Source organism: Patiria miniata, unplaced genomic scaffold (assembly GCF_015706575.1).
Source record: "Patiria miniata isolate m_02_andy unplaced genomic scaffold, ASM1570657v1 HiC_scaffold_13, whole genome shotgun sequence".
NCBI classification, from domain to species: Eukaryota; Metazoa; Echinodermata; class Asteroidea; order Valvatida; family Asterinidae; genus Patiria; species Patiria miniata.
In genome coordinates this window covers 13,748,502-13,770,200 of record NW_024037051.1, presented here as the reverse complement: position 1 = coordinate 13,770,200, position 21,699 = coordinate 13,748,502, and the positions used below count along the sequence as shown (strand labels likewise).

General features: G+C 40.3%; 1 protein-coding gene and 1 long non-coding RNA gene across 2 annotated transcripts; both read right to left on the bottom strand.

Annotated features, from left to right (window-relative positions):
• Positions 1-1,679: 1,679 nt before the first annotated feature.
• On the bottom strand, positions 1,680-14,000 carry LOC119721598 (rho GDP-dissociation inhibitor 1-like). Its single transcript, XM_038191679.1, has 6 exons — positions 13,988-14,000; positions 13,623-13,799; positions 12,962-13,042; positions 9,601-9,677; positions 6,775-6,838; positions 1,680-3,247 (listed from the first exon to the last, which is right to left on the bottom strand). Exons 1-6 carry the CDS (start codon positions 13,998-14,000, stop codon positions 3,051-3,053), a joined length of 609 nt encoding a protein of 202 aa, XP_038047607.1. The 3' UTR covers positions 1,680-3,050.
• A 1,451-nt stretch (positions 14,001-15,451) lies between these two features.
• LOC119719379 lies at positions 15,452-20,265 on the bottom strand. Its single transcript, XR_005269917.1, has 3 exons — positions 20,060-20,265; positions 16,115-16,198; positions 15,452-15,519 (listed from the first exon to the last, which is right to left on the bottom strand). It is a non-coding gene; the product is annotated as an uncharacterized LOC119719379 (long non-coding RNA).
• Positions 20,266-21,699: the final 1,434 nt, after the last annotated feature.

Genomic DNA, 21,699 nt, shown 5'->3' with positions numbered 1-21,699 from the left:
CCCTTTTAAGCGCTTGCCCCGAACCCCACGTCTATAGCACAGAATATAGCTGATTCAATGACTCCAAACTCGAAAATGTGGTTTAAACGATTATCTTTTGCAGACAAAAAAAATAAAGTTGTCAGAAATTGCCTCAGATCGCACAACGCAGAGTGTCAAGAACCAAATTTTTCGCGGCACTTGCCCCCCCCCCCACGCTGTAGGGGCTTCGCGCTTCGCGCTCGCATTAGTTCTGATCAAGGTATATCCCCAACTTTTGAGAAGCGATTGACACCCCTGGTCTGTTTTTAGTTCCGCGTAATATTATTGCCGACTTTGACGATCTGTCGGGTGTGTATATATTTTGATGTCGACGATCGGTCGGGTGTGTATATGTTTTGATGTCGGCCTGACAACGTTGTACTTACGTTAACTGAAGACGTCGCATGCAAACGTTTTGCCGACGTCGGCCTGGCCTGCCCGTTCTGGCTAACACTTGGTGATCGGTAATGACGCTGGCCGGCTGGCAGCTGCCGGTGACTACGGTAAACAGTTTCGAGGACAGCCTGCCAACGTACGTTAATTGTGCCGACACTGACGATCAGTTTGTATTTTGAGGTTTGCCTGCCAACGTTGTTCAATATAGTTAGTAAAAAGTCTGTAGGCCTAATATTCGACGTCGGCCTGCTATTATTATATGCCATCGTTGACGATCGGTTTACATACTAGTATAAAGTTGGTTTGCCAACGTTGTTGTTCAGAAGTTATTAGTAATATTTGACGTCGGCTTCCAACATTGTTCAGACGAAACAGTTTGCACGTATTCGAATTTGGCCTAACGTCAAAAATTGGTCGGGCCGACGTTACTCCAATGCGTCGTATATATGAGCGTAATTGGCAGGATGGGGGGATACGTCGCCCAAAGTTGGCGAAATAACGTTGCGCCAACTTGTTTTTTGTTAATCCAACGTTGATGGCCAAACGTCCAAAAGAATTGTCGAACCAACATATCCAACGTTTAATATTTCGCCAGACCAACGGTCCGACGGTCGCGAAGCCAACGGTCAACGTTGACCACGGTAAGCGGGTCAGTTCTCGAAGGGTAGACCGTAATTATACCCGCCACTATCAGCATCGATAATGTAGGGGCAGGAGGTGTTGCTGTTAGTGCACCAAACTAGCGTCCCCAAATAGCAGATTTTAAATAGATGTTTGCAGACCTTATATGGAACAAATTAAAACACTCTCTCACAAAAAGATATAAGCATTATTTATTTATTTACCTATCCATTCCTGTACCAAACTGAAACATGATTACGAGTATAAGGTAGACATTGACTTTCTTTTCAATTGCGACTGCATCCAATTAAGTCATATAGGCTAATCTAACAGAAGAGGCACAGAAAACTTGAATCCAGTTGAAATTATTTTCAAAACTAAAAGGCCCAATATGGATAACTTGATATAAAAAGTATGACAGTTTTGTAAATTGTTTTTGTTAAGCGCACGATGGTGATATTTCCCTGTATAGAGCCTTGTGTAACATAGACTTTTGTACTTTTTAAATATCATTGGATAACGTTACATTTTGCAGGTGTTGATTGGATTTCGTACTGATACTGAGTCAGCACTTTGAAAATGGAATGTTCGACTTTTTTCAACTTGGTTAAAGTTCAATGACGTAGACGGGAAGCACAAGGTAAACAAACAAAACAAAACATCCCTGAAAGTTGAACTGCTACTCATTACCGACCCTAACCGACTTGTTCCTGAGTATGCTAAACTATAGAATCAAGATTGCTTTCTATATAGACATGGAAGACAAAGTATCAATGTGGAATGATTCTACATTGTACCTGATATTGATTCAAAACTAACCTAGTGAAATATATAACATTACCATTTGTGTGCAGAATGCAAATGGCTTATAGACAATTACCATTAACAAACGACTTCTTTGAAGGGGCTTCACAAAAATCAATACGCATGCCTCTGGCCCACTTCCAAGGTATAGGGGGCTTCGCCAATCCAAAATGGAAACTACTACATTGTTAAAGTACACAGATGCTTTCAAATAACGTGTCATTTTGGTCCTCGTTTTTTGCCTTCATCTTGAGATTTATGCCAACATGGGCTGATCGTTATTTGATGAGGTAATGTATTTCATTTTTTCATTAAAGAAACTACATTCTAGTGCTGACAAAAATAGCTTGTCGGATGGTAGGCATGCAACTGTCGTAATACTGGTGGCTTTATGTTACCAAGTTCCCAAAGCGCTTGGTCAAAATCTCCATTAATTAGATGACAACATAGAAGACACCAGGTCACTACTATGGCAAACAAGCCATACATCATTGCGGAAATATAACATTATATTATGCACTTAAAGCAAAACCACATATTAAACCAAACCTTTAGCAATTAAAATATAACAAAAGAAAATATCTATATCTATGGCAGAATAGTCTAATTACAGCCTAAAATAAAGATAAAAATAAGATAAAACAAAGCCTGCTATACAACCAACATGTATCATTAATTCCCAAAAGTAATTTAATAAGCGATTACATTAAATAGCATCATCAAAATGTATTTTCTAATAAATGCGTTGTTTTATAGACTTCCACAAAGAGTTGTACAAGTTGCTCTGATAAACTTTGAGAAAAGGCAATGTTCATACAAAACAAGTATATACGTCATTTGTTTTGTTCTGTACATGGATGATGGATCCATAGGCCTATACATGTACACATTTTGGGGGGAAAACATGCAGTTCCTTTTTCTGAGAGACTAAAAAAGGTCATCACTGGCAATGCTGATGACTTATGCCACAATTAATTCCTTCAAAAAAAAGTGCCACTTTGGGAAAAAAATCAATTACATGTTCATTGTATATGTTGTGGCATACATTTAACTAACATAATCCCTATACTTGCTGAACCATGATAACATAAATTCTATTAAGAATTTCACATTCATGATGTACCCCCTCAAAAACCAACAGCATCATCTACAAGTAAACCGCACTTCCAATATACCAATTTCCTTTGTAGGAAATCATCACTCTAATCTTATTCCCAATCTTTCTTAACGGAGTAACTCCACTCCCACTCCAAGTAGATATTCTTGTCATCGTCTAAGAATTTACCCTTGACAATGTAGACACCACGGCTTATCATACCCGCGGGTAACTCATCCACAGGAGTCTGGAAGATCTGCTCTTCCGTTTTGGGTCCGTAACTCCCAACCATAGAATTTGCGTTGTCCACTGCAAAGAACAAGTGGTTGATTGAGGTTATACCAGAGTTGTAATGACTCGAGTCAATGACTCGACTCGAGTCCGAATCGAGTCACATATTTTGGTGACCCGACTCAACTCGAGTCCCTAAGGGCAAATTACTCGACTCGACTCGAGTCCCTCATCAGAATGACTCGACTCGACTCGAGGAAGGCTATTGAGACTCGAGTCCCAAAAATATAAGCAAAACTTTGCGAAAAATATTTGCAATGACGTTGGCGAATAATGTATACATATACATACGTGGTTCGATCAGTGTCCCCATTAGTTGAATGACGATCAGCTGGCACCCACTTAGTAGTAGCCCGAATGTAAAAATTAAAAAGCCAAAAAATGACTTCTCTCTTGTGTTTTTTTATTGTATAGTGTATGCAGTGCTCAAATATCTGTGACTCGAGCTAAATACTTTGACTCGACTCGACTCGACTCGACCACACACTGTGACTCGACTCGACTCAATTCGACCGTCTTGACCTAATGACTTGACTCGACTCGAGTCACTTCTTTCAAATGACTCGACTCGACTCGAGTCACTAAAATTAGTGACTCATTACAACTCTGGCTTATGCAGGGTGAGTCCAAAAAAGCGGAATCCAACCCCCCAAATATATATAGTAAAAATGTGTAGCACCGAAAATAATAATGACTGGAAAGCCAATTTCAGAAACTGCTTTTAGATAAAAAAAAAAAAAAAAAATGAAATTGCATAATCCGTTCGAAGAATAGGCCTATATCACCATTTAAACGCAATGACCCTAAAAAGCGTTTCGTCCAAAAAAAGAGAGCAATATATTGTGTCCTGTTTGGAACAACAAAGATAATGACACGGAAAACTTGTTTTAACAACTGTCAACAACTTTAGTACATAATATCTTTACTAACAACCCTGCTTAGGCAAACAATATCACTTCTACAATCCACTTTAAAATAAAACAAAGAAGACGGGCCTTCAAAAGAACCTTGTGAAATATTTTAAAGTTTTAAAATTAGGTTTTATCGCTGATGATGTTTGTAGACAAATGTGACGACTATTCTTGAAATCGCATTTTAAGTTTTATGGTCACCGTATTTAAATGGTAATATTCTTTGAAAAATGTTTGAGCAATTTTTTTAATCTAAAAGTGCCTTCTATGAAACAAGCTTTCCAGTCATTATTAGTTTCGGTGCTACATACTATTTAAAATATGAAATATGTTTTTGGGGGTTGGCGTTCCGCTTTTTTTTGAGTCAAACTGTACATGTTATTTGCATTTCCTGGATTTGAAGAGCCAGCCAACCGACCGACCGACTGACCAGCCTTATCATCCTTTTCACGAAAGTTGCGATGTGTTGAACGCGTCGTAAGTTCCCTGACAACAGCTTAAAACACGTCGCAAATAACGACGTGTCTAGTAGTCACCGCAAAATAAGAAGAGTCCTTTTTTTTAGCCAGTTTTATGCCACAAACATTACATAAAGTAGATTATAATACTGAGGCAATGTGTGTAAAATTGTAAATAGAAAATTCATTGAATAAATATGAATTAGACTGGAATATTGATTTGAAATTTCAAAGTAGCTATACAGTCCACTTACAGCTTGTTTTCCTTCAAAATTGCATCTCACGACCGCCATTTTGTTTTAAGCTTTAACAAATTTCGAGCTGAGATCCGACGACTCTTTGTTGAATATCAGACGACTATTTACTGTACGCTGACTACTGAATACATAAAACAGTCACCGAGTTGTGCTATAAATACACATGCGACGCGTCGCACTTACGACGTGTTTTGTGAAATGGATCGCAGGACGCGTCGTAGCTGCGACGCATCGTAGGGATACGACGCGTCGCAGCGCTGCGATGCATCGTAAGTGGTTTGATGAAATCAGGATCAATTGAACTATGTACACGGTACGCAGTGGCTGCGCTTTGCGGCAAAATTGCAGTCAGGCAAGATGGCGTCGGTTGGTCACCCCAAACTGTATGGGTGCATACCTGCAAATAAATTCATAGACACTAGTGCTAAATGCCCATACTTCAAAATTCTTTGAAAAATACTCAAAACTCTCACAGGTATTCAAGCTGCACAGAAAAATGATGATCAATGTGTCATCTTTTATTTTCTTTTCAATTTATGGTGGGTTGACCATTGACTTTTCGAGATATTTTCACGCAAAGAAGACGACCCCTATTTTTTCCAAAGCGGAAAAGTAGCCATCTTGAAAACGATCCCTCCACAACATGCAAAATAGCGCCACTTTCGAGCCCAATAGCATCCAAAATGCTCAGAATTGCAAGCCCCAAGTCCGGGCCAGAGGTTCACTACATATCTCTTCAATTCCCCAATTTTACGGCGCTCAGAACTCTCTAATATAGAATATTTTGAGGGTATAACTTTTATTCATGAGCTTGGCGGATCGATTTACCGGTGTGCACCCGTATGGTCTTTGCTGATGACGGGGTACTTGCGAACGGAGCGGATAATAAATTTCTCAACAAGTTTGAATTTGCAACATACTGACAAGGATAAAAGGATGTTCAGGCAATAACAAGGGTAATTGAGGTCATCCTTGCGCGAGGCCAATAAATATTTTTTTATGGGATAAAAGGTGTTGGTTGAGTCCTGAAATAAATAAGACCAGTCCACCTGGGTTCCGCCAAGCCGCCGGTTCCGCCACAAATGGTATTAGAAGTGTAAGCGGGAACGGTTTCGCCACGCTATTTTCATCCTTAATCTAAATGCTACAGTCTCTCACTACATCCCGTTGATCTGCTGAGCACTCTGCCTGGCGTTACTTTGTCTTAGTGCATCACTGACTGTAGCTATGTGTGAAAGCAATACTTTGGTATGATGATGAGTTTTATCTGTATTTGGGTTAAATTCTTCATTTCATAATTTGTTTTGATCAGTGGTGGTTCTGGCATCACTTCTTTTTTGCAGTCGGAAGGGGGGGGGGGGGGCGGAGGTCATGCCCCCAGCCCCCCCCCCCCCCCGTCTCCAAAAAAGTGCCCATATTCTAGCCTATTTAGAACTTAAAATTCAAGCATTTCTAGAAATTCCCTACACCCTATATTGTTCTGTCCATTTTCATCATTAATTAAAGTAGATTTACAAGTGATCATAGATTTTGCATCCCTAAGCAATACCCTTAACCGCGATGGTTCCTCAGCACAAACAAAGAAAAGGCAGCTATTAATTAGGGCACCATGTCGCGTCACATTAGACTTTTTTTGGAGGGGGGTCCAGAAAAATTGTGCCAGATGGTTACCCTGTACTACGGGTGTTTTCTCAAAAAAGGCGCACCCATGCAGTGTTCTATTCAAGTTCAGTACATTACAAGTCCATTCACAAAAAATCACAAATACATTTTAAAAATCTGGTCATAAGTAGTAGAGGATGACTAATAACAAAAGAATGCATTAGTCAGAGGTCATTTCAACAGCTTGTGAAAGGCCTTGGGACTGGATTGGATATTGTGTGACTAAAATCAAAATGCAACACCGTACATTCACTCACCTCTGATGCCCTTTCTGGAAACAACGTAAAAAAACCGCAGTCCAGAGACAATCTGACGTTGGACCTTTATTGGATACAGACCAAAAAAACAAACAAAGACAACAATTCAAGAATCACGAAAAACCTTACTATTAAATCTATTCTGTTCGGACCGAACGCCTGAGTGCAGAAGTCATCATCATAACGACAGGTCCGATTGGGTTGAAGCTTGGTGCGTACCTAAACCTGGATGTGTTATAGATGAAAATGTAAGTGACGTCATGATGACGTCATCACGTGACAAGTGACGTCATATGCTTTGAAGGCATATATCTACAGAACGACAGGTCCGATTGGGTTGAAAGTTGGTATGTACCTAGAACGGGATGTGTTATAGAAATGAAGTGGCATCATGATGACGTCATCATGGGTCACGTGACGTCACGTTTAAGATAAATAGATTTAATCTTTGAAAATAAATATAAAATCAACCGTGACAAACCTGAAGATGACTTTTTCGAGAATCGATAGTGAACTTGCTTTCAACGATGTATGCTCTGCCTTAATTATTATTTACAAAACAATTAATATAGATGAAAATTGATGTGACGTCATCATGACGTCATCACGTGACATGTGTCATAATTCAAAGCCCTATGAGAATGTGATCACATATTATATGCAATGTAATCACGTATCATATGCAATTCAAAGCCCTATGAGAATGTAATCACATATTATATGCCACCATTTAGTATAAACAGAACTACACATCCTACCGGATGGAACTTTACTTTACATGTCACATGTCACAAAAAGTTACCGAAACAGCCCTGTGTTTGTCCACAAACATAAGTCTAGTTATGACTTAATTTCGTTGCCTTGCTGATGCCTCTTGGATGTCTCAATGTTCGATGGTCAGTCGTAGCTTCTAATGCCTTCCTGGTGCTTCTTTGATGCCTGATGGCTAGTGATGACTTAATTCTGATGCCTTGGTGATGCCTCTTTGATGCCTCAATGCTCGATGGTCAGTCATAACTTATGATGCCTTCGTGATGCCTTCGTGATGCCTTTCTGATGCCTGAGTGGTCTGTCATGACCACCGAATGCCTTCCTGGTGCTTCATTGATGCCGCTTTGATGCCTGATGGCTAGTGATGACTTAATGCTATTGTGTTGCTGATGCCTCTTTGATGCGTCAATGCTCGATTGTCAGTCATAACTTCTAATACCTGGTTCCTCTTTAATTGATGCCCCTTGGATGCCTGATTGTTAGTGATGACATACTTCTGATGCCTTGCTGATGCCTCATTGATGACTCAACGCTCGATGGTTAGTAATGACTTCTACTGCCTTTGTGCTGCCTTTCTGGTGCCTCGTTGATACACCTTTGATGCCTGATGGCAAGTGATGACTTAATTCTGATTCCTTGCTGATCGATGCCTCTTTGATGCCTTAAATCCTCGATGTTCAGTCATAACTTTCAATGATTTCCTGATGCCTCTTTGATGCCCCTTTGATGCCTGATGGCTAGTGATGACTTAATTTTGATGCCTTGCTGCTGCCTCGTTGATGCCTCAATGCTCGAAGGCCAGTCATGTTTTATGATGCCTCTTTATTCCTCAGTGCTCGATGGTCAGTCATGACTAATGATGCCTTCCTGATGCCTCTTTGATGCCCTTTGATGCCTGACAGTCAGTGATGACTTCTGATCGATGCCTGTTTGATGCCCGTTTGATGCCTGTTTGATACCTGCCTGTGATGCCTGATGCTCAGTGATGACTTCTGATGCCTTCCCGATACCTCATATTGATGCCTAAACAATGCCATGAGCTTCAGATGAATATCAGCAGTCATAATTTTTACATCAATTATATGTTTCTTGATGACTGATTAATGTACGCCTTCAATGTTTTTCTTTATAAACTTTGCTCAAATTGCTACTCTTTTGATGTCCAATGATGCCTAAAAGAATGTGATGCCTTTTTGATGACCATTTGATGCCTATTTGATGGCAAAGCAGCTAATTCATGGCAAGTGCAGCCAAGCCGCCTGAAAGGTAAAGGGCGTTATCTCGGCATTTGGAGTTAAAGGAAACACACAACTTTTGCTTTTGCTGTACTTTTCAGAAAGGATGTATAGTTGGGCGGCGTATATTGCAGCAAATATCGTCATTGAACTGACCTGTTAAAGTTTGTGTTTATACATGCAGATGCTGAAAGAAAAAAAACCGAAAGCTGTTCTTGTAGTCTAGTTGCCTGACCTTACTTCAGACGAAACAGACCAATTTATAGAGGACGGGGAATTGTCAGGTCAGGGAACTGAATAACTGGTCTCCACCCGTTCACGGATGTGTAACTTCAAACAAAATGTGGACTTATTAAACTTGTTAAAATGGGGGCAGTATTTGAACCAAAATAGTATTTTTTTTCCACTGATGGGCAGTACAAAATAATCCACTTTTCTTGAAAATGACAGCACACCAGGTGCAATGATTTCACATGACGCATGGGCCCTGGACTATTATTTTTATTTTGTTTATGTTGCAAATGATTAAGGTGTATATATTCCCTTTTAGAAAATTCCAAGCATGCCCCATGGTGTGCACATTAGCAAGAACATGATCCCCAAAATTTTCTGGTTGGTGTGTTTTCCATGATTCAATATTTCAAACGCAGGCTCCGATATAATAGAATCTACTCACCTTGAATTTGATTTTATTAATCCTAAATTTGATTTTAATCTTCATGCTACGCACAATAGCGAGATCCATAATGTGGCTGTTGCATTTCCAATGATGCAATTCTTGAAAGGCAGGCACTGACAATATAAATTAGAATCAACTCACCCTGAATTTGAGTTTAATCCTGTACTCGGTGCCTTCCTTAACCACAATTGGTTTATGCTTCAATTGAGAAATATCACCTTTGAACAAAGCAAAGAGGATGAAAAAAGTGTGACAATGCAAGTGAAAATTGGGAAAACAAAACAATTTCAAAAGAAGACAACCTTCAGTTTAAAGCCACATAGGATCACTTGCATTTGTTGTTGTTTATGAAATGGACCAATTTAAAGTCTGTTATTTAATAGCAGACATCGTTCGATTCTGAGCTATCAAATCCTTTGTGAACACTTTGCTGCAAAAAAAAAAAAAATCAACCCATCCCCTAACAAAAACCACTGTATATTTTCAACCGTCAAAATGCAGCTCTTAGAATTTGTTGTACATAGAACCCATAGGTCACAGGGAGTGCCCGAGTATCCGAGAAAATTGTTTGTTGCGATCATGCCAAGGCTAAGTCCTAACCAGTGGCGTAACTAGGGTTAAACGTCTAGGCAGGCACCTGCGGGTCCACTATTTTTAAGGGGGCACTTAGGGGTGACTGAAGTGAGAATATGGTTAAGTGCATTTTTGTTAAATATTTTTTTGGGGAAGGGGGAGGGTTGTTAAAAAAATGATGGCTGTTAGGAAGTTATTTAGGCCCCTTTTTCACATACAAAGTGTTACATGTAATGTGAGTTTCTTTTTTAAGGCAAAGAAGTAAGGTTCAATTTTTTTATGCGAATAGCCTTTTGGGGGGTTGGCTTTTAGTATTGTTTTTGTTGATGTCGGGGGGGGGGGCAACACGGGACACTCGCACATCCATGCTGGAATGTAGACACTTTTTTCCGGACATTTTTTGGCATCCGTAATATCAGAAAATGGTGGGGGAGGGGGCTGGTATACCATCTTCCAATGGGGGCGGTCTTCAAAACCGACGATTATGCAAACGTGGCGATTTTCAGGGCGCATTGTAATGCATTTGTCGTTCGTGTCCTCTATACCAATTTTGGGAATATAGTTACAAACAAAATATTTATATTTACCAACGTGGACAGACTGCATTGTGAGATACCTACCATAACGTGAGTTACCAATATTAATATCCCTCTAGAAACTTTACGATTTTTTTTTTTTTTTTTTGGATAATTGAACTGGTAGCTTGCACATGACACCCGACACCCGACCGACACCCGGGTGTCGGTCACTTCGCCGACAACCACTTAGTCGACAACCACTTCGCCGTTCATGGGGCAGTGTGGTGCAACTTTCATAATTGTTTTGCCTTGTCCTTTTCTGGTAGCGTGAGTTATGCCTACTAATGACAAAAAATATTGCCAGACCAACAGAAGTTGGTTTTGTTGCCCTTTCTGTAGAATGTGTGCCTAATTTCAAAAGATTTTCTGTGAGAAAAATATTCCGAAGTACCATGGGTCCGAAGTCCCATTGGTCCGAAGTCCCATTGGTCCGAAGTCCCATTGGTCCGAAGTCCCATTGGTCCGAAACAGAATACTGTGGCGGAACCGATCCTGACACCATTTGTAACGGAACCGGCGGGTGTTGACGGGAACCCGAGGGGACTGGTCTTTTTTATCCCAGGACTCCAACCCACACCAATTATCCCACAAAAATATCTATTAGCCTAACGAACGGGTGAGCGGCTACCCATACGAAAGGGGGGGGGGGACAATTAACGAACGGTGGACTAAGCCTAAGGGCTGTTCGTTTGGTGGAAATTTACCACCGTTTAGTGATTGAGTAATTCATTGAATGTAATTAGAGCAAGACAAGTAGCGACGATAGGCCTCAAAGTTAACTCAAGTAACCATCACAGTGAACCTAGTAACCCTCAAGGTGAACCTGAGTAAACCTCAAATAGACGAGTTATTCCAAAGACGATTATCAATAGGATTTATTCAAGAATAGTTATAACAAGGGTCAACTGCAGTTACTGCACCCTTTGTAGTAAACTTAGCCTTAGGTAACCCTCACGTGGTCAACTGCACCACATGATTATAAACTTATACAAGTATAATCCCTGTTATTATTACAGTTCCAATACCTCACACAGATTGAGTTGTCCCAATAACCCTCACAGAGGAAAGGTAACCCTCAACCAATTTACACTATGAGCCCGATGAACATATAGCCCTCGCACAAGAAAGGTAACCCTCAACACGATTTATCGTCAGAGCAGGCTGTACTATGTAATCCAAATAACCCTCACACGATCTGAGCGGTCCTAATAATTAACCCTCACAGGAAACCAGTAACCCTCACAGTGAGTTATACAATATAAACCTTACGTGCAGTAAATCTCACATGAAACAGGTAACCCTCACAAGTGCTCAGAACACGGCAAAGAGTAAACTCGTTAGGCAAGCTAATCCAATGATTACGGCAATGATTGCCTCAGTCGTAAAACCCCACCGAATGGTGTCCAACCCACGACAAGCAATCTACCACCGAATCTCAGTCTCACTAGCCTCTCAAACCAAGTTCTACAACTCCTAGTCCTTTTGTTCTAGCATTAATCAAGACACAATAATCAGTCTTAATTTCCCTACTAGATTCCATCTAAATCTTTGTCCCCAATTATCTTAGACAGTCGACACTGAATAACAGACCTTGAGCTACAACTTCACTCAATGATATATTAGATAACACTTAGCTTACTGCTAACTTGACTCGTCCCTGAACCCCGAAGCTTGGCTTCTTGCAACTTGGCAACAGCCCAGAACGCGTTCCTACTGCATTGACGCCATCTTGCGAACTCACGAGATGATCTCAAGACCCCACGCTAAAGCATGCTAATTCGCGAACAGCCTTCACAATACGCGTTGCTGATTAGTCACTGTACACCATGAATTATTAATCTCCTGATCACGCAGACCAATTTATTGCTGATTGGTCCACGCGCACTTTGGCATTATAAGCACGCACCAAATGTCCTAGATCACACGCATAAATAATTCCTAGGACTTAGACTCCTACACAAGTCTTCATATACATGTACCCCTGGGCCTGTTTCGTCACAATACTGTGTAGTTCCACTTGTTCAGGTTGACTGACTCTAACCCTAACCCTAATCCTATGGGGCGTCGGACCAATAGGACTTCGGACCAATGGGACTTCGGACCAATGGTACTTCGGACCAATGGGACGTCGGACCAATGGAACGTTTATACCAATGGAACGTATAGACCAATGGGACTTCGGACCAATGGGACTTCGGACCAATAGGACTTCGGACCAATGGGACTTCGGACTGTAGAGACGTCCCCGAAAAATCAACCCTAAATGCTTTGAATTTATAGAATGACAGCACAGAATTTACGAAAGACCCCCTCTAAATATAACTGTGGAACTGCCCTGTGTTTTCGTTTACCTGTCAGATTCAGAACAGTTTCCTCGTGGTCTACTGGAGCAAATACCATGGCCTTCAATAGTACATTTTGTCCGCCTTCATCTAAAATTTAAGGAATTAAAAAGGTCATCTAAAGCACATGTTCAGTATACGTATTTAACTGGCTTATCCATTTTGTGCCAGCAACAAAAGAGATATAGCGCACAGCCGCACATAGGCGGGCGCTTTCGAATTAACATAAACCAAACAGGTGACGTCATCTTAAAGAAGATTTTAAGTTTTATATCGTTCGATTGGGTTGAAATCTTGAAGGTACATGGACAGGGATGTGTTATAGACGAAAATTTAAATGAGATTATTATGACGTCATAATGTGATTTTATTCAGATCTTTGAAATTTTGAAGATTATATTCATATCTCACGAACACAACATGATCAACTCAAAATTGATAGTCACAACTATCAGCCCAATTGTGTTAGAAAGTTGTGACTCGTTATAATGTCATCCAAAACATGACTTTCTTTTTATATTTCGATCATTTACACGCATATACACTTCCACAGAAAAGCATAAACCAGTAACAAAATCATAACACTGAAAGGTCCTATATATTCTGTTCTTAGACAGATATAGACTTTGTCTAGTTCTTCTTTTTTTGTTTGAATGTATTTGCACAGTACCTAAAAAATCTGCAGTGCTACCCAGTAGAGCTTGCTTGTACTTGACCAGACTTTCATCATCGGCGTCAAGTTCTTGAAGCGTCTGCAAGTCCATTTGTTTGGGCGGTGGGTAGTCGCGGGTTGGCTCTTCAGTACCCCTCTGAGCTGGCACGGCTTCTGGTTCATCTCCCCTCTTAACTGCACTCCGACAAGGAGAGACAGAATTAACTTTAACGCTTGTATTACATTATACTACATTTAAGAAGATTCCCTGCTGAAAATGATAATAAAAATAACTTTCCGTGGTTTGGGGCAGTACCTTACAAAGAGTAGCAGTTGTTTTCTGCAGACTGACGCGGTACAGGGATGCATGGGTTAACACGTACCTTTTCCAGACATGGCGTTTCAGAGTTGGACTGTACCAAACTATTCCGAAGATTTAAATTACTACAAGCAAATGTCAATGTCTGAAATAGTAGAGACTACTTCCAACTACAACTGCCTGAAATTATACAAATGAATGTGCTATTTTTCGTGAACATTTCACAGACTTTCAGGAAGGAAGGGGGATTGTTTTGTTTGTAACTTTTGTTTAATGTTGTCCATCGTCTTTACACTGCTTAAGGATACCTTTAAGGGTGTGCTTAATTAACCAAGAACACACACTAACTCCGCATGGCAAAGAATTGCATATTTTAAAAGTTTACTCTATTTTCAAATATTTGCACAAGTTTGGCAATTTGGCCATGACAAATCAAGGTAGGTCCGTGTGACCATGTGACACATTAGTGTGTTTGGCAGTTTGGCTTCATCTGATATTTTTGTTGTGAATCTCTTAATAGTCGCACGCTCACTCTCCACGAAGAGATGTCTTTTTGTTAAAGCAGTAAGAAAACAGGTATAGCAGACTTTTATTTGCTTATTTTGTCAAAATTAAATGCAAAACCTACTCATTTTTTTGAATGAGATTTCGTCAAAAAGCGACATTTAGTTATTTTAATTATTTCTTCACAAATCTTGAATTATTAGCTGCTAGACAATTTGTCAGGGAGTGTTTAATTTAGGCAAAACGCCCTTTTTTAGTGGGTTGCAAAATGCCTAACAATGGGATGAAGTACAATTTTCACTAAATTAAAAAAAATAAGAGCCAGGAAACATGCTTTTTTAACCCTGAACTCCAAAGAATGTATTGGGGATGCAGTACCAAATGCTAAAGAAACACTAATGGTAATGGGCTTTGTACATGTAAGTAGATGGCACATTTTGACCACTTTCGAGATCCCCAGGGAGGAACAGTATACTGCATACGTGCAGGCTGATAGTCGAGCATCGACCTCCCACCTTGAACGTCCTGTTTGTCCCTCTTCTGTTTGTAGTCGAACTTTTTTTCAGAAGACCTCCATATTAACACCGCAAGCGTCGTGCGCACGGTAACCAGGGCGTTAATGCGTTTGTATTCCATACCGGTGTGTCATCGAAGCCGATACGCCCAAAACGGAAACGCACGATCAGCAAATGAGCGTTTCATTTTGCTCTACGCAAACAGCGCAACGTATGCTCGTCCCTCCGCTGCAGATGCTTTTTGCCGTGACGTTTTTTGAACCGTCATGACGCGCTTAAGTTATTTGCGTATCTTCTACTTGCGCGTTGCATTTTTAGAGTACACATTTAAAATTCAATCCATCTATTTTGATTGTGTTCTACAAACACGCACATAAATTCAAAATGTCTGCGCTCAGAGCGGCTTCACGCGCGCAAGAATAAGGAGTTAGCACTCTAGTAATTTAATATAGCTCTATGCTTATAAGTGAGATTAGTAAAGATGACAGATACAATCACGCAAACCTACACTCGGTCAGGTATTCCCGCAGGTATTCCAGAAGGTATTCCAGAAGCAACTCATCTTTGGCCGATTTCTCTGAGAAAAGTAAACAACAAGTGAAATCAAACCTAGTCAAAAAGTGGATAGACATACAAATGTTATAGTTGTGTAATGTTATTGTTATGTTTCCTCTAAGATTTTCGTCATATATTTTGTAAACGCAAACTTGAATTGTACCTTTAATGTTATTTAATATAATACATAATATTGCTCCGTCCTTTGAATATTTATGGTATGGCTGTTCTATACTCGTAAGCAATTATTACTCATTTAATGTGTTTGATGCTTAGAAGTATAAACAATTCGTCTGTTTTTGTGTAATGGCATGCTTAAAACAAGCTACAACACAATACAATTTTTGCTACCTCTACCAGTCTTTACATCTTAACCAAGACTAGTATTATTCCTCATTTCTGCCGTTATACGAGGAAATACATGTGTTTGCGAATAGTTTAATTCCCAATCGTATAGACAAAGCGCAGTTAGAGGATAAAGGCAGGGTCAAAAAGACTGTGTGTCAAATGCCAGGCTCGTGTCATCAAAGGCACAATTCCCTCAAATATTTTCCCTATCTGTCCCACTTTAAGTCTTACATAGGGTCTATCTTACAATCACATGAACATGTACATACCTTGAAGTGCCGTCGCACATACACAGCTGAGGCACATCAAGAGAATCACACAGGTGTGTCCCTTCATTTCAAGTCTCTTCTGTTCTTTTCTAACGAAAAAAAAAATGGGGCAGTCATGTTGGGAAGACATTTGTATTGATACACCGTGGAAGTGACCATGGGAAGTGAAAAGTCCCATCACCCATCTTTGGTTTAATTGTACTCACGTATGTCGCTAGAGAAGGGGTGTTGGCCCCCTCCACCCAATCAATCGGTTTGTCGGCAAAGCTATCGTCCTGTCGGCAAATATACTTTAGTTTTGGAGTTTGTGTATATATACACGAGTGCCACTAGTGAGCGCAAATTTGCATCCTTGTGGAGACATTTTCACAATAGGGAACAAAAGATTGTATAGTTCTCCACAGGGCAATTTCTATAGATGAATAGGTCTCCACAAGGTTTTCACGAAGTAGATATATGGATTTTACCCAAAAACTAGAAATTTCCAAGGTGGGTTGATTTGTCGCAAATGGAAGAGTTTTAGAAAAGGGATATTAAGTCCGAATTTCAGCCAAGGAAATTAATTCTGGTTAAAATAAGAGCATTTTGGAACTTCACTTTCAAACTCGAAAACTGTACTACACGAGAACAAGGAAATGTCTCCACAAGGATACAAATTTGAGCATGTGTGAAGGGGTGTGAGAACCCACATCAATTGGTTTTGTCGGAAAAATTGTCGTCCTGTCGGTAAATATACTTTGGTTTGAGTACACACAAGTACCACTAGAGAAGGGTTGGGGTGACATAAATTTTGGCAAAATTGTCGTCCTGTCCAATATATGCTTTGACGAATGGCGCAACCTATCTTCCCATAATTGTTTGAAGATCGTTCGCTTTGAATAGTGCGGCCCGGGGGTAGACGCCATCCAACTTTTGGGGGCACTGATCGACATGCCCCAAAAGTTGGGTGGTGTCCACCCCGGGCTAGCTTCCAGTACAGACGGCCTGTCGACAATTTTCTGTCAACACCCTCCATTAAAATTAACATTGGTAGGCGACGCCCTGTGTTTGCAGGGGCCGTATCATAAGTCCGACGCCTCATAGGTCCGACGCCTCATATGTCCAAAATTTCGGACTTATGAGGCGTCGGACTTATGAGGCATAAAATTTATTTATTCCGCCTCATAGGTCCGACGCCTCATAAGTCCGACGCCTCATAAGTCCGACAACGGAAAAACGAGGCGTTTAATTTGTCGGACATACAAAACTGTCGGAGCTATGAGGCGTCGGACCTATGAGGCGTCGGACTTATGAGGCGTCGGACCTATGAGGCGTCGGACTTATGGGCCTTTATTTTCTTAGGGGATGCGATTCTGTCGGACCTATGAGGCGTCGGACTTATGGGCCTTTATTTGGTTAGGGGATGCGATTCTGTCGGACCTATGAGGCGTCGGACTCATGAGCGGACCCCTATTTTCATTTCTCACAGCGCTTGTACCCGAGTTGACAGGGCAATAATGCATTCACTGGGGGGGGGGGGGCAGGTGCAATGTTATTATAAATGAAATCCAAGATGGCAGCTATTTTGACTAATCCAAGATGGCTGCCATCCATCTGGGATACATCATCAGCAATAGGTCATTAAGATTATAGGTATCAAATGTATGGGGTTTGCCACCGAAATTGACTTCGTACGACATTCGAGTCCAAATTTAGAGGGAAAATTCATTTGGTACATGTCCACACATGGCATCCATTATTTTAACTTTAATTTAGGCAAATTGATATACGGCATTTATGCAAATTATACGGCATTTGGAAAATTTCGGAAACATAGGGATCTTGAAATTTACCTAGGACTAGAATAATGGTAATATCAATGTAAAAGGACTAAAACTGTCTTTTAAAGTACCTCCAAAATCTACCTAGTATGAGAAATATGACCAAATCAATGCAAAAGTCCTAACATAAATTAGGCATATTTCCACCACCTGGATTTTTAAAGACTTTTAGTATGTCATTTTAGGGACCTTATAGAAATCTACCTAGTATGAGAAATTAAAAAAAAATTCTGTTGCAATTTGTTTGAAGTCAAACCTTATATTGCCTGTACTAGTGGTTGAAACGACACAACACGACAAGCCCGATTGCGCCTGTGATAATCAGGCACACACACAAGCCACTGACACCGGTGCGGCCGCCATCAGTAAAGAAGACATCCAAAAGGAATTCAGCGCGGTAAAGGCTACCGTCTCACGAGTACAACTGGACTCTTCACTCAGGCTGTGTGAGGGCCCCAACAGGTACCAATAATAAAACTGAGAGGGCACTTTACTTTCTGCTACAAAAGAGCAGTCGCTACCTAGAAACAGTTCTGAAAGTGCTTCAGCTAGCGTACAGCGACCTTCACAAGAATGAGAGTGTGGATCCAGCAATCTTGGACCAGCTGGCTCTAACTTTCTAACTATTCCAAATGGCAAGAAATAGGTGCGTCTCCTACTGTTATTAGTTGGCTTCAATGTGGTGTTACACTACCGTTTACCACTGACCAACCGGTGATTGAATTGCCTGACAGAAATTTTTCAAGTGATCAAAAAACTTTTTGAATAGTGAGATTAAGAACTTGCTTCAGAAAGGTATTATTGCCAGATGTGCTTTTAAACCTAGGGTTGTCTCTCCACTGAATGTGGTACCGAAGAAGGGCAAAAATAAGTGGAGACTTATTATTGATCTTCTTGTTGTTAATTCTTACATTGACGCTCCCAAGTTTTCTAACGAGAAAATTGATGTTTATTCATTAGTGAAGAGTGAGGACCATTTAATTACGATTGATCTCAAGGATGGGTTTTATCATGTGCCTGTTTGTGCATCTCATCAAACCTTCCTAGGGTTTAAATGGAATCATAATTGTTTTTGCTGGACCAGACTTCCATTTGGGTTAAATGCCTCACCTTACTTCTTTGCAAAAGTTTTACGACCTGTTCTTGAATATGTTAGGGTCTAACAAACAAAAGAGGCAGGTTGGATGGGGCACTACTTTGGCGCATAAAAACTACGTTTGTGGTTGGCGCTGTAGAATTATGGATTAGAGGATTACTGGTCACATATGATTGCCTGTGTTGATATAAACACTATATAGGATAAGGGATTCGGCCTTGGTTTTTTGTATTATACCTTATTATAATAATAGTTATTATAATTAGTATACAAAAGATTCCCAAAGACCGCCCTAAAGGTACTGTAGCTTGCAAGCGTTAAGAAACCTGTAGAAAGGATAATAGTGAGTAGTAATTACAGTTTTAGAGGAGAAGACAGAATATTTCAAAGGGAAAAGCAACCGAATGAGGCAGGGAGAAGCTCGGCCACGTGTATGTTGGCCCATGTGGAACTCGGACCCGGGTCACAGCGGTGGAAGGCGAGGACAGTACTGCTACGCCAACCTGACTGAAGTAATTGGAACGAGTTCATATTTTCAATCTCGTCTGAGTTTTTGAAAGGTTAATTTGGATTAGGGACGCCCAAAACGAAAGTTATCCATTGAAACACATGTTCTTCTCACCCCGAAACCTATCTGTACAGTCCTTTAAGTCGCCGTAAGCTCTGGGGATTAGCAGGACATTAGGCCTTGTCGTCGTGTTGCTAATGTGTGCATGCTGGCCAGCATTGGTAGGCTAATATACATTGACCCGTTCCTGAATCACACGTTAATTAAACTCCAAACTACAATGTAAAAATGTTTGGCAAATAATTCGTTGAGCAAAATATAAACAACGCAATATGTATTAGGCAATGTTGCCCAATAGTTAAACGTGTTAACTATTCGCCAATCGTTGGTCGAATAATCAACCCTTTTGCCCAACTTGTTCAGTTCAGATACATATATTTACGTTTGAAAACCTCTGAACGGTTCGTGGTCAATGGAGCTGGAGGTCCGGTGGAAAAAAAAAGAAAACCAGGTGAACTTACCACGATGTTACAAAAGTGAGTCACAATAATAAGGCGGCAACTTGCGCTTTACTAAACACCAACCGATCTCCACGAGGGGCTCCAAATAGCTGTCTTTTTTTCTGCGGCTCTCTGTACGCTATCCAGTCACACTGATGAGAGAGTAGAGTGTTTTTTTATGGCGAGGACACGAATAAGTAGTGGCGATCGCGATATGGTCGCTTTCACCTCCGCCCACGGTTGAACAGACTTGGTTATTTGCACCGTGAAAGCATTGGCTTTCGTCCTTGGGAAGTGTTTTTTTTTCTATGCAAACAAACTAAATAAAATATGCACCAACGCACAAACTAAATGGCACAATGAACCTGATGGCTTGCATAGAAGTAACCTGCATTAATTGAGGTTGAAATTCTACCTCCATTTGCATAACTAAATATCAATGTGACCCTGCACAAACACACTTGATATACACGCACATCTGTAAAGGTACTGCGTACTGTATAGCGGACTGTGCACTGATCTCCAGTCTCGTTAATTATAGTCCAGGCAAAATACTTGTATTTTTAAAGTGAAACTCACACATACAAACTGCAACAGAATTTGGAATTCTACCTACATTTCCTTGTTTGAATAACATTCTCTAAAGGAAATCACTATCAGAGACCGGATAAGGACATAATAAAGATACAAAATGGCTATTATTAATACCTTAAATTAAGTTGCGCGCAAATACCTTTTACTCATACATTCTCGACAAAGGTCAGTATTGATGAGCTTCAAATTTACAAACTTCTATCTACTGGCACAACCTTCTATCTACTAACAAAAATAAACGGTGAATTATGTGAAAAAATGAAAAATTCTTGATCATATGCCAAAATACCGGGGGGAGGGGAAAACTAGTGTGGTGTTCATGGTAAATTTGGCTAAACAGTAGGCGACGGGTTGCCTAACGAACACAATAAAGGATTATTGTTGCTTACAATAATACTGTCCAATTATAGGTTTTGCCCTTTACGTCAAAATGTTTTTTTACCAGTAATTTTGGAATTTCCTTGAACTTTTAGGCACCCACCTGCTTTTTAGCCCAATTATATAGACACCTCTTTCCCCGTTTTTTGTTTTCTTGGCTAAACATCACATTTTTATCATTGTTCAAATTTGCAGGAGCTAATTCACGTTGGGTCAGTTTGGGAATTCGAATTCGCAACAACATTTGTGAAATGTAAGCAAAGGAATTCGAAACCGGTTCATGTGATTACTTTGTTTGTCTGTGTTTCTTTGTTCCAATTTGAAAAGGCTTAATACTATTTCCCACATGATACGGCTACATAGCAGCAGCCACAAATGACCATATTTTGATCACTTTTTTTGCATAAAAACAAGCACATGTTACTGAAATGAAGCATGTTTAAGATCAAGTTAGGGCCTCATTGAGAAAAAGGTCAGAGATATAAGGCCAAAAAAAAAAAAGTTTCCGGTTTCTAGTATGGAGCTTGCCCAAAAAGTGGTGCGGCGACGCGGCTTTTTTTTTTTTACTTGATTTTTTTGCTTCAAATGTCGGCTGATGACTGAAAATGGTGCCCGACTAAACTTAGTGCAAATATATGGGAGTCCAGAGAGGCCACATAAAGATTATTCTCGACCATTACCCAATCTAA